General features: G+C 37.6%; 1 protein-coding gene and 1 long non-coding RNA gene across 2 annotated transcripts in view; one reads left to right on the forward strand and one right to left on the reverse strand.

Annotated features, from left to right (window-relative positions):
* The window catches only part of LOC109029780 (uncharacterized), a 139,358-nt gene that overhangs the window by 83,235 nt on the left and 42,709 nt on the right, over positions 1 to 13,414 (forward strand). The window lies entirely within an intron of this gene.
* The window catches only part of Gycbeta100B (guanylate cyclase soluble subunit beta-1-like), a 35,486-nt gene that overhangs the window by 18,138 nt on the left and 3,934 nt on the right, over positions 1 to 13,414 (reverse strand). Inside the window, exons 2-8 of the mRNA XM_072298144.1 lie at positions 13,074 to 13,147; positions 11,775 to 11,875; positions 10,811 to 10,929; positions 9,331 to 9,486; positions 8,269 to 8,422; positions 7,156 to 7,310; positions 3,473 to 3,610 (exon numbers count right to left, since the gene is read on the reverse strand). Of these exons, the coding sequence (XP_072154245.1) occupies positions 3,473 to 3,610; positions 7,156 to 7,310; positions 8,269 to 8,422; positions 9,331 to 9,486; positions 10,811 to 10,929; positions 11,775 to 11,875; positions 13,074 to 13,147 (897 nt within the window). The remainder of the gene's footprint in view (positions 1 to 3,472; positions 3,611 to 7,155; positions 7,311 to 8,268; positions 8,423 to 9,330; positions 9,487 to 10,810; positions 10,930 to 11,774; positions 11,876 to 13,073; positions 13,148 to 13,414) is intronic.

Genomic DNA, 13,414 nt, shown 5'->3' on the forward strand with positions numbered 1-13,414 from the left:
TTTGATCCAGTCGTCAAATCTCGCCGTGGATTCAGAGTTTTTCGGTCGCGAGGAACAGTTCGAGTGGATTCAAGATCGGTTTGTCTATACGTATGCTTCAGTTTTGATGTAATCACGGATGGTTTCGATTATCATCTGAACAACTCTTTGAACTCTGATAATATTCCAGAGTGCCTTTATTGCGAGACTGTCCGTGAAATAGAAAAGTTAAAACCAAAGGGAACAACCATACTCGATAGTATTGAGAAGATCATGACATCGGACGCTTTCCTGGTCATGACTCCGTCGACGGTGGCGAAAAAAAATTGGAACATTATCGAATCTGGGCGGGTTTTTGAATATCACGCCGTCCAGGAATGTTTAGCCGATTTCCCGTTGATGTTTTTGTTTCCGAAGCATATGTTCGCACGCGATGAGTTCAACTCCATGTTGAGTCGGTCGTTTGAGTACGGATTTGTGGCCAAGGTAATAAAGGAAAGCATGCCTGCAATCGATTCTCTAAAAGACCCCGTCAAGGAGACTATTGTACTTCGGAGACCTTTTAAAATGAAAGATTTGGGTATCGCGTTCATTTGTCTTGGTGCTGGACTTTTTGTTAGTTTCATTGTTTTCCTTTTGGAACTTACCTGTCAGTTATACTAATTTAAGGAGATTTGAAGACATGACACACGCAATTCCCACCAATGTTTATCAGACTTCTTATGTTATTTAAATGGTTTTCTGTATTACACACTATATCTAAAATAGATCCATTATTTTATCACATTCGGAGAACTGATTGAAAAATATTAAAAAGTACAATAATGAAAAACAAATCAACAAAAATACGATTTACCGAGTTGAGAATGGGAGCACTATATTAAAAATATAATATTAATATGATGTTCACATGATCATCAGATATACTACAAGATCTTCAATGATCATCACTACAAATTTACTGGATCGTGACATGACCCAAGTTTGTTTCGTTATCTTGAATTTATGGTCCAGGCAAATAAGGAAAAGAGCCTGCAAAAATCCCGGGTAGCAATGTTTACATTGATTCCCATGTAATTTTTGACGCTGAATCCGAATTTCAACTTTGCACCGAAAAATTCGGTCGCCAGTTTTGGCAAAAATGGCCTAAAATCGGCCTTTTTTCCGGATTATGGCCTGTAACTTGCCAAAAATAGATCTGACGATAAAATTAGTTATTTTCAGAAATAAAGCTCATTAAATTTCCTATAAAAAAGTTCGATACACTTTTTTGCCTAAGGCAAAATCAAGCGCACTGGCGGGCTCCGAACTTTGTAAAATGTGCGAAAATTACGCATAGTGTAATATGTTGGGCTCCTTATTATTTACATCAATTCATTTCACTAAGTGTAAATTTTATCATCTTTACTTAATTTGTCCAGAAATTACTCGTTAGACGATTAACACCGGAGACATCGGGCAGAAACCGCGAAAAACACAATTTTCGCTCATTTTTCAAAGTCCGGAGCCCGCCAGCGCGCTTGATTTTGCCTTGAGCAAAAAAACGTATAGGAACTAATGTATAGGAAATTTAACGAGTTTTATTTCTGGAAATAACTAATTTTATCGTCAGATCAATTTTTGGCAAGTTACAGGCCGTAATCCGGAAAAAAGGCCGATTTTAGGCCATTTATGCCAAATTTGGCAACTTTCTGGTCTGAATTTTTTGGTGCAAAGTTGAAATTCGGATTCAGCGTCAAAAATAACATAAGAATCAATGTAAACATTGCTACCCGGGATTTTTGCAGGCTATGGCCCTTTTTTTGGCTTATTTGCCTGGACTATTACATGTCAGAATCAGCGAGTTACCAAATAAAGAAAAACCTCAATGGGGACGCATCATAATCCGGCAACATTACTGTCACGATAATTTTAGATCTTTTCCGCGATTTCGAATCACGGTAGGTTTGGCGTAAAATACCCCCATGGATCCTGTTTGATAGATTCTTGTGAAACTCGATATCAGGAAGTGTTTTTTGACACCAGTTAAAATAATTTCAAAAACTTTATGTTAGCCCGAAATTTCCTCCTAGGCTCCTCGTAATATTAATCTATGAAAATTATTCCTCATTTTGCATCCGATGTATGCAACGTAAACAGCACTCGAAGTCAACACATCAAGACTCTACTCTCCGCAGTAGGCCGCGGCCGGACCAATATGAAACGCCTTCAATTGGGCGTGATACTGTGCAACACACCGAAGCTGATATAGTTGTATTCTTAGGTTCGAACCTAACTCAAGTTAATTGCTCGACCAAATAAGGCATGTCAGCCTGTTAACTGTTGTATTTCAAGTTATCTCGCATATTTAATGCCCATTTTTGCCTGTGACAAAAATGCAAGAAATGCAAATGATATATAGAGATAGAATTATAATTATTCCTGTGGCCAACGAAAGAAGCTCTCCTGAAGGGAAACCTGTTCGTGAAACTTTTGCAGTTTTTGAGCGCGCTCTATATGTACCGGGTGATATTTTTTGACAGGAAGTCTTAGATAAATTTTCAAATTTCCAAAATCCAAGATGGCGGAAGCCGTCTAAAATGCTATCTCGGCCCCTGTCCGATGTCCGATCGATTTTCGTGAAACTCGGTATCAGGGGATATTTTTGATGGGAAATGGAGATTTTTGGTCAAATCTTCAAAATTCTAACCGAAGATGGAGGACGTGATTGTAGGTGCGATAATGGCTTATCCAAAATACCCGTCCTTTCAGTCAAAATATGTTTCTGCTCATTTTCAAAATTAATTTATCCTCAGTTTTTAATAAATCAGCGCCTAAATGTATTCAAAGAGATAAACATGCAGAAGAAATATATTAAATGAACACTAGTAAGTAGAGAGTTAAAAGAATGTAATTAATAATACATATTTAAGTGCTGTACTAATAAATAAGCACGTAAATATTATTGAATATATTATCCTATCTCTCTACTTACTAATGATAGGAGGGCACTTTTCAATACTAATGTGTAAAAACTACTTGTTTGTCACTCCTGCCATTGAACAACGGTAGAAAAACAGTTTTCTACGTAAGGTATCTTTGTGGATCTTTTTTATGTATTGTCACCCACATACTAATAAAACTAGCTCTTGTCATGTTGCTATTTAACACCTTACAACTTTGGTAGGCCTCGCATGGATATCAGAATAGACAAATCCTCGAATAGATAACTACTCTTGCACAGAGGACGTACTCTAGTTCTTTCAAAATTGAAGGCGAAACAGCAATTTGCGTACCCCTCAAGTCCTTTTCATGAACTCTACCATCTCTAAAAAAATATGTCAGAAAAGGCCACCTCCGTTGGTAGAATATAAGAGCACGAAACATCCTTCGAGGAAATGGCTGGAAAGAAACCAAACGTCATGGTATTTTTTAAAAATTTATCTAAACATCAACAGTATCAACTAAGTAAAAATGTCAATTTGAACGATCATGAGGCGGTGTCAATACTTACTTTCAGTCGAACGTATGAGAATTCAGGTTCAGAATGCATATTATTCGTGTGCATCACTCCAGGTTTACTCTTCAAGACGTAAACCGTGTTGATATGTGCTAAAATGTTTTCGAATGTGAGATCTAAATGTGGTCTCACCTGCAACGTAAAAATGGAGAGAAATTAACTCAAGCTACTCAGACAGGTGGCTGTTATTTAAATCCAGCGCCAGTGAAGGGTAAACTTTGTACAATATGACAACCTCGTGCTGCCATTGGAGAACGTTAAAGCTGATTTTTGCGAGTAGGTGAAATCAGTTTAAATAATTTAAATGCATGTGTAATATATATGTCCAGGAAGGCTCCTTCATCCACAATTGTTCTTAATCTTAAGGAATGTTAAAAGAAACAAAAAGCAGAGTCACCAACCCGCAAAACATGCCACTGGAAAATGATACTTACTTTAACTAGCCCTCGGCTGAATGCTACATTAATTATGCTGATGTTTTACGATGAACTGAACCTTTAAAGGTGTGTCTCGGGGCTTTTATAGTTAAATTTTAACGAAACGAAATTGAATTGTTTGAGGAAGCTCGAGCGATACTATTCAAAATTATATTTTTATGTTTTGCGTTGAAAGTGATGAACCAGTTATTTTTTTAGGTGCCTACTTTTAAAAACCTGATTTTCCTGCCTGTATGAGACTTGAGACATTTCACGGCACATCACATTTACCGCTAAGTTTCTCTCTCCATGTAGTGGGGCCGATAAGTGGAAAATATCATAACAATCGTGCACTTCTGGAAGAAAGCATGAAAATTTCAGGGATTCATCTCTACCCTATAGACATTCGATTTAGACATAGACCCCAAAAATCTGAGCCCCCTGGGGGGGCAGGGGGGCCCCCAAATTTTGAATTTTGAATAACTACGGAACGGCTAATGTTAGCGTAATTTGTTTTTAACAGAACGATGGGAAATTTTATTAGGAACAAAATTGGTTCTTATGAATTTTTCCGTGGGATCGATATTTTAGGCGTGAAAACGGGAAAAAACCATCGGGGGACGGGGAGCCGGCCGTTCTGAGGCAGATCCGCGCGCTGCGCTGCCTGCCCGGGACGCGCGCGGCGGCGCGGTACGGTGTTACCGACGAAACAACCGCTTGTCTTTGTTTAATCTCAACGATACGCAGTTTTAAAAATATTATAAATTCACCGTACTGCCTAAATACTTTTCCGTAGTAATACAAGCCTTGCTTTATATTAGTAATAAATAAAAGCAAGCAAAAGGCGAAAGACTCCAATGTGAGAGCGCCGAGTCAATAGGAGAATAAGAGGGGTCGATCATCGCGCATCACGTGTCTTGTTTTCCATGAATACAGAGCTTTTCCGACCTCAGTACAGAGTAAATTACCCTTTCCTTACGTAATTTTTGTAAAGGATTACATTTTTTAAGATATTAGAGCGAAATAAGATTTAAGTAGATAAAGATTTTAATAGATTTTGACCCACTTTTTCATGACTACTGGAAATGGGATCCTTGATAACTTATTTTTAGCTTATTTTCCATGTTACTTTCGGCGAATGGGACCATGAGCTGCTTACATAAGCAAGAATTCTGCAATACTTGACGCAAATACATTACCTGAGGAGTGTGGAGGGGAGGGGGGAGGGGGGGGGGGGGGGGGGGGGCTTCACAGTCCCTTGCCACTAAGGTGCCCAGATTTCCTTCCTTTTCCTCTAATATAGTTTTTCGTTCATGTTAATTGGTTTCTCGCAATTGCATAGGTACTGATACGTACGGAACATTCCGGCAGTGTTCCTTTCTCCTCTTTATTACTCCAGCCAGTCAACAGACGTATTCATTTTCATGAACTTCCCACTCTTTCAGATATTCAGCAAATATGCATATTTCACAAAATAGAACGATATATCAAATGAAGAATAAAAAAGAAGATATCTGAGTACTATCGCTTCTTTTTATCGAGTCACACTTGAAGATTATTATTGGTATACTAACCACAAGACATAAAAAATGGAATGAGCAGTAAAAAAAATCCATGTATATTATCTTTCATTTTGTTCTATGGAGTTTGGAGTGGAGTTATACATAATGAGTGCGAAATATGTAATGCACAAAACGCACACCTTAAACTTTATCGCACAGTATAACACTGATCAAATTAGCTTCAGAGATTATCAGAGGGTTAATTTCTTGTCAAAATATCAACAAATCAGTCTATCAAAAATCAGTAATCGGTAATCAGTTGCAAAATTACCGAGATTGAGGGAAATCGTGTGATGCGAGATTTTATTGATGACATAAGAGCAGGATATGTTCCCAGTAGGCGCGACTTCATATCACTCAAACGGACCGTTTTTGCAGATTAGCGGATATTGGCGGCTAATTATTACTTAATAATATTCCTTATACTTATACAAGAAGCAGTCCAACAAAGGTTTTGGGGGGGGGGTCTTTTATCCCTATCAAGCTTCCTCAAGATTCTTTTGGCGTTTCTTGGAGGAAGTTTTGAATGTGGTTTTGGTCCTCTTTTAAAAAATCCTACACGTAGCAATGATGTACCAAAATGTTCCTTCAAGAGAAGAGAATAAGCATGCTTCTTTTTACTCATTTTTTTTACAAAATTAGGTTCCCTGTCTTGAAAGTCTGGCTAGAAGCCGTCTCCCGGGAACTTTAGGGTTGGTAAGCATATTTAGATACCATCCTGGTACAAACACTTTAAAATCATTTTTCAGGTCATCGTGGTATACAAATAAGATGTGTGACTTTTAGCACCCCCCCCCCTTCCCGGGACAACTGTACGTCAGATTTTATTCCGTTCGACTGATGACTGATACAGTTATCTTGGATGCTTTAATACTTGAACTTGACAAATCCATACAACAAAACAATCTAGAACTCCAGCACCTAACCCCTTCTCCTTCCGTTGCCGTCCGCTCGCTTGTATACATACATATATTACCTGCAAAAGTTAAGCCTTTTTTAAGGCTTCATAGGTAGTAAGATATATTTATAATATTTTTAAAACTGCGCATCGTCGAGATTAAACAAAGACAAGCGGTTGTTTCGTCGGTAACACCGTACCGCGCCGCCGCGCGCGTCCCGGGCAGGCAGCGCAGCGCGCGGATCTGCCTCAGAACGGCCGGCTCCCCGTCCCCCGATGGTTTTTCCCGTTTTCACGCCTAAAATATCGATCCCACGGAAAAATTCATAAGAACCAGTTTTGTTCCTAATAAAATTTCCCATCGTTCTGTTAAAAAAAAATTACGCTAACATTAGCCGTTCCGTAGTTATTCAAAATTCAAAATTTGGGGGCCCCCCTGCCCCCCCAGGGGGCTCAGATTTTTGGGGTCTATGTCTAAATCGAATGTCTATAGGGTAGAGATGAATCCCTGAAATTTTCATGCTTTCTTCCAGAAGTGCACGATTGTTATGCTTATCGGCCCCACTAATGTATTCAAGCCTAGTGCGTAATACTCAACGGAATTGAAATTCTGATACCTATTTATCTTATCATATCTATAAGATAGCAAAACATCGGTAAATGAGGTTTAAAAAATGCATATATGTTCAAGCCCATGTTTAGAGTTTCTCCTATCATATTCCTGGCTATTGCGGTGTTCTATGAGTAGAAATAAGTAAGAACGAACTCCTTTTTTGACAGCAAAACATCGCATCATCTTACCGGATCCAGCACATCGGTGACTTTACACTGCGACTGTTGTACCATAGGCATAATCCTGGTTATGGCGGCTCCTGTTTGCACGACAACAAGCTGCCTGTCAAACATCAAGTGGAAAGGAAAGACTTTGCAAAATGTATCAGGGCTCACTTTAGATTCTGAAACAAATGTGATGGCACGGATGAACCTCTTGTTTGCGGAAAGAGCGAAGCCATCCTAAGTCACTCATTGGAATAATCACCTAATTATTCGAGGGACTTGTGTCATTTGCCTAGTAACAAAAGTGCAGTTCCTAAAACATTTCTTTTCTCTTCTCATAAAAAATAAACTCATAAACTTGTTCAAATAAATCCAGTGTACCGAGTGAATTCTCTCATTGGAAATTACAGAGATTCATCTCAGTCCATTTTAGTTTACTTCAAGTACCCACAGCCCACATCACACAATATTTTGCTCCAGGATACCTATATCCATGGAGTTTTTCAATGTATCGAACTCGTTCCGATTGAAACATACACGGAAAAAATTAAATTGCTGATTTAACAATTCAATTGCTAAAAAAAGTGACTTCAATGTTTCAATGTAGATTTTACAACAAAAGAATGCTACTTAAACCACCCCCGTGGGTAAATTAGTTTACAATAGTGGTTGAAGTAGCATTTTTTTGGTGAAATCTACCTTGAAATATTGCGGTCACTTTATTTTAGCAATTTAATTGTTAAATCAGGAATTTAATTTTTTCCGTGTACTGATGAGATTCACTCAGGCTTAAATAAGAAAGGATCTACAGGAAGTACCTAGATACTCGTCTCCAGAACATTATTGTCTTTGCGTTCGATACTGTATTGCAATTAAGCTCCGCAGCATGTTACTGAATGGTTATCCTTTCGCTGCAATTTTTATCTCTGAGATGGGGGTGGGGGGCTACATCGCGGGGTTACTTCAACTCCAAAATGTAGTAAGTTTAAAAAATATTCCATTTCTCAAAAATCGAGACCATCAGTAAATCATAAATGAAGATGATCAGATATGAACGTGGAGAGTGTTTAGCATCTCATCAATTACTCTTTCCTTTTAAACTTTTCTTCATGCTAATCAAGTGATCGAGCGGCTTACCGAGAGATAAAGTCTCAACTTCGGTTATTTCTGGATTTTGAACTTTACCCCTAGAGTTTTGTTCTGTGATCAAAAACTGTACATGGTCGCTTTCTTCTTTTGTTTTGATTATTTCCACTTCCACTTCCGTGTCGTGAAGTTTACTCGCCACCGTCTAGGAAATAAACAAAACATTGATCGATAATAATCAAATCGTACATGATTAACATAAGATAGAGTTTTCACAAGAATTTGTAAGTGCAACTGATATGATGATCGAACTATATTTTTTAGGTTAAACGTTTGAAAATCGGCTTAGCTGATTTTAAAATATAGTAAGATAGATAAGAAAAAACTTGGTTTTTACTTACTACACTGAAAAATGACAAAATAATCCTGGTTTTTTCCATTAATCAGTTGAATCAGTAATAACACTAACACACCATGAAGTTGGCGCATCTGTGCCAGCTTATACATTTAAAGTATCCTTAAGTGCTTGTCCCTCGGCACCAAAAATATTTTTCTTAGGCTAACTTCTTCACACACTGTGCAGTTTTGTGTGCGTCCTGATTATTTTCATTTTTTCGAGTTGGTGTGTTTTCATTCTCTTTGATTCAGTTAAGAGGTTCCGTAGATCTCATTCGAATGGGAAACCCGAAAAGATATGCGATACATCACACTCTTTAAGAATACATTAATGTTGTATTATTCTAGTCAAAACTCCACACTGGGAAAAAAAAACACATTGAATCTAGAGTCGAGACTCTTGAAAACATTGTCAAGAAATAATACTCTTGATTCAATCAGATTTTTGCTTAAATCAAAAGGAAATCCGCTCAAATTAAGAGGCCTGGTTCTTGATTCTAGCAAAAATCCGATTGAATCAAGAGTATTTCTTCTTGTCGATGTTTTAAGAGTCTGGATTCTAGATCCAATGTGTTTTTTTTTCCAGTGTATGCTCTAGGAAAGAGACCAGGATTTGTTTTTCATTTCCCTCCATTTTTCTACCACAGTCAATCTTTCCCAATATTTTTGAATTTTATAGACACGCAGTCGCCAGATTTAAGCCCTTAAAATACCAACCTTCACAATGCCGATCACAATATGCTCCAGTCCAGGTCTGTCGGAGTAGTAGTGAAGTATTAGCGCTCCGTCCTCTGCTCGCTCCGTGCATCGGAAAGAGGGAGCTTTCATTCCGGGATAGAGTGTGCCCAAGTGATCATGAAGAGCATCTAAATTCTAAATAAAGATAGATATTTTTGTCAGTTTATAACACGCGCGTAAGCATTGCAAGAGAAATGATTCCTTTTTTCTCGAGATGATCGTGAATTTTGTCAATCACGCATGATCTGAAAGACGATTCCTTTGGCAATATAATATAAGGAAACTAAGTGCAACTATGCCACACAGACCATCGTGCATGACATTATGACGAAACAACCCATTTGGTATGGTCATGTTCAGAAAATGGCAGAAGATAGGTTATCGAAGTTCTCTGTTTTACTAACCCTTTATTCTGGTGAAATCTAATCTGTGTAACTAAAGTAAATCACCAAATTTTATTTTATTAAGTCCAAAACCTTAGTAAAACTGGTTACCTTTACATAATTAGAAGCTTTGCTTTATAAAGTTCCTCCTTGATTGGGTTCCTCCTGGGAGAAGGCGCAGAGGGTGCCCAATAAGAGGTTGGAGGGAGGGGATTGAAACAGAAATGTTAAGATGCTCAATGCCCGAAGGGTTGTGGTTCGACAGAAAGCAGTGGAGGTTAAGTGTCGTAGAGCGCGGGGGTGTGCTATAAAGCGACCTATGTTTGTAACTATGTGCACTATCATGTCATTATTTATGTCCTAGCCGTGACCATTAAGCACTTAGTCATGAGTTCATGACATATGTAATGCTTGACAGTTCATTAAATTTCATGAATTTAAACTTTTAGTATAATAATAATATAAATATTTAGAAGGTAGGTACTAAAAATAAGTAAATTAAACATAAAACTTGAAACCAAATAAAATTGAATATTTTTAATTCAAAAATACTGAAAAATATAGACCTCTTTTCAGACGTTCTCGTAATTTTATGTGGGATCAAGACATTTTAAGATACATTCTAAGTTAATGCTAGCAAATCAGAAGTCGACCGTGAGTTGATAAACTTTCAGTGTTGATGTGCTTTTATCTACACGTTTGCAACATCATCTCGAAAATTATAGGAGAAAAGTTTGGACTTTAAACTCCAGACATTTAAAATACGCTTCCTTTGGTTCATAGCCATGCGACTTGTAAAACGTGATTACAATGACTATACTTTCGGCGCGAGTGCAAAGTATTCTCTGCTTATTGAAAGGTCCTTAAAAATACACACATCTTTCTTATATTTTGACGACGCGGCATAGCCAATTTGAAAATGTAAACGAAAATTTTGCAGAAAACATTAGTTGAGAGGAAATTATGCTGTGCTCAGCTTGAGCGTAATAATGTCGATGAGATACAATGGATTAGTGGTTATAACTTAATCAACCGCATAATTACTGTATTTTTATCAAAATGTTGACCTGACCTACCTGTAAAAAATCCCGAGGGGTAGCTCCTAGCACCTGTAATATCTTATCATATCCAGAATCTTGGCAGAACTCGAAGAACATCTTCCCAAAGAGCTCTAAAATTTGATTTGCAGGAATGTCTGAAACACGAAGGCATGCAATCATGGATATGCCTCAAAATATGCTCAGTGAGAGGTTGATGATTTTCGTGATACCATTCACAAATTACCAATATTTCTTATTTACTTAAAGCAAACGCAGATGCTAAAGCAGTCGTTATTTTTTTCTTATCAGTAGCGCACGTATTTTGAAAGTGTAAGCCATCAATTAGTAAACAATCAGGTAATCCCAACGCGTGCTATTGGTAGAGCGCGCCGTAAGAACATATTATCTGAATTATCATGTATTCAGTTTTATCCGTATGTTCCAAGTTTCCAGACGAATTATGAGCGCCTGAAAATCTCATCAAACGCCGAATTTCTACGTCCACTTTCAATGGAGCTATCGCCCATCGAAGACAACACGGAAATAGAGTAAGAGAAAGGACGCGCGTTTATGACGGCGCAGAGATACAACTATTCGTGTTTGATGGATGTCCGTGTTGCATTTGAAAAATTGAAGGCGCGATGGCGAGTGGCGCGAACTCTCAATGCTTCGCTCTATGCTGCCAATGAGGCCAGTATGGCTCATCTATGAAAGTACCTATCTGCACTAATGACATGTACATTGTTTCTGAAACAAGCCATTAATTCTTGCTCTTGCAGTGTGCAGTCCAAATAACGCTCGTAATTTCATTTGACTTCTCAGAGTTACTTTAAACTAGTTAAAATCAAAGCATTATATTGATGAAACATATGTTTAACCATAATATTAGTTCAATTTTACGTGGGTCCTATTTAAAATTTCCTCTAAACGGGAATGTTCTGAATGGTGGTATGATGAACCAGAATCCCGTGTATTATGCAGATTTTTATTTCCGTCTTACGCAAAATTTCCACTGCTGCTCCTATGAGATTGTAAGTTATTTCATCCTCGTATATTTGCCGGACGAGAAACTGTCCCTCCATTACGACCTCTGCTTGTTTCCTAAAAAACACAAAGTTAAATATATTATATATCTCAGTTTCCTAACATGCTTTCAATTCGAGATTTGACTACTGATAGATTGAAGAGTTTTGGCAGATCTTCCGTTCTGCACTATGTCAAAACAAGAGGGATTTGAACCCTCCCGGAGTCGTGTAAGATATTATACTTAGCGGCATCGCTAAAAATGAATACTTGCATATAGCCTCATCAAAGGCTTCATTTACAGTATTTTACAAGCTTATCACAAATAATTCTGTACCCTAATCTGCTTTTTATAAGCTGTAAGTATGGTAAATTAATTATATTGCCTATCGAAATCATATGGATTTTGGGTTTATTTTATCCTGTCTTGTCTAATAATGACACCGAAAATCACTCAAAGTGGCTATTAAATCTTAATATGCTACCAACTCTTGCTATTTCTGAATGGACGCCCGGTATTTTCCAGCTGTGGTGATTCTTCTGGGTTGGCAACACCGCTCTTTTCCTCCATTTAAGTGTGTGTAAAAAAAATCGATTCCAGGTAAGACAGCATGTCGTAGCTAAAGAATCGATATTTATAATGGTTTTAAATTGAGGAGCAACGGCGTTGCCAACTTTTAAAAATCGCCATAGGTTTCAATAACCAGTTGGTCCTTCACAATGCCGAGTTAGTAGTAATGATTTCTCCGAAGGTCTATCTTTAGCCATCATGAAAATAATCTTAAGAAGATATATTTCACCGTGACAAGCCATAAGTTCATGATCTCTAGGATACTTCAGCGTAACCCAGCAAAGATTTTCTGCCATTTTTGAAGAAATTTATATTTTCTTATCGTAGTGATTTAAAAAAAAAAAAAAAAAAAAAAAAAAAAAAAAAAAAAAAATTGACGGCGTAAGTCCGCAGTCACATACCTCGTTCGCGGTGTCTGAAAATCTCTGCCTCTATGTTATTTTTTTAAAGAATAATAAATCGACATCATTTCTTGAAGTTTTTGCAGAATTTTCTTCGCACAGAGAAAAAAAATCACGGCAGTTTCAAAGAATTGCCGTTGCGTAGTTTTCCCTTAAAAACATAAAGTATGACAGGAAGTCTGCGACGTCGCAAATCGAGTTATGTGATTGTCGACTTACACTGAGATATGATATCTCTCCAGGCCTTGCCCATAGATTCTTTCTGCATACAGTGACGACAGTTTTGGGGTTAACTGATACTTACTTGATCGTCTCCCATGTCTCCTTTCCGAAAGTTTTGAGCACCAACAGCTCCAAAGCATAGTTGACGAACCCATACTGAAACAGTGAAATTTGATCATCCTTTGAGTCAAACGTAACTTGAGCTTCCCACAAAAGTTTACGTTGCAAGAAATTAGTGGCAAAAGTGACGATCAAACGAATCTCGAAAAGGTCAAACGTCGGATGTTTTCTTCGTTGATGAAACATTTTATTTCCATAAGTGGAGTAAATCAATGGAAAATGAAACGTTCTGTATCATCTATTACAAAGTTTTTTTGTGCGAAGCGGACGTTCTTTCCGGAGATTTTTTCGACTCTGGACTCA

The sequence above is a fragment of the Bemisia tabaci genome, chromosome 3, assembly GCF_918797505.1.
Source record: "Bemisia tabaci chromosome 3, PGI_BMITA_v3".
In the NCBI taxonomy this organism is placed as follows: domain Eukaryota; kingdom Metazoa; phylum Arthropoda; class Insecta; order Hemiptera; family Aleyrodidae; genus Bemisia; species Bemisia tabaci.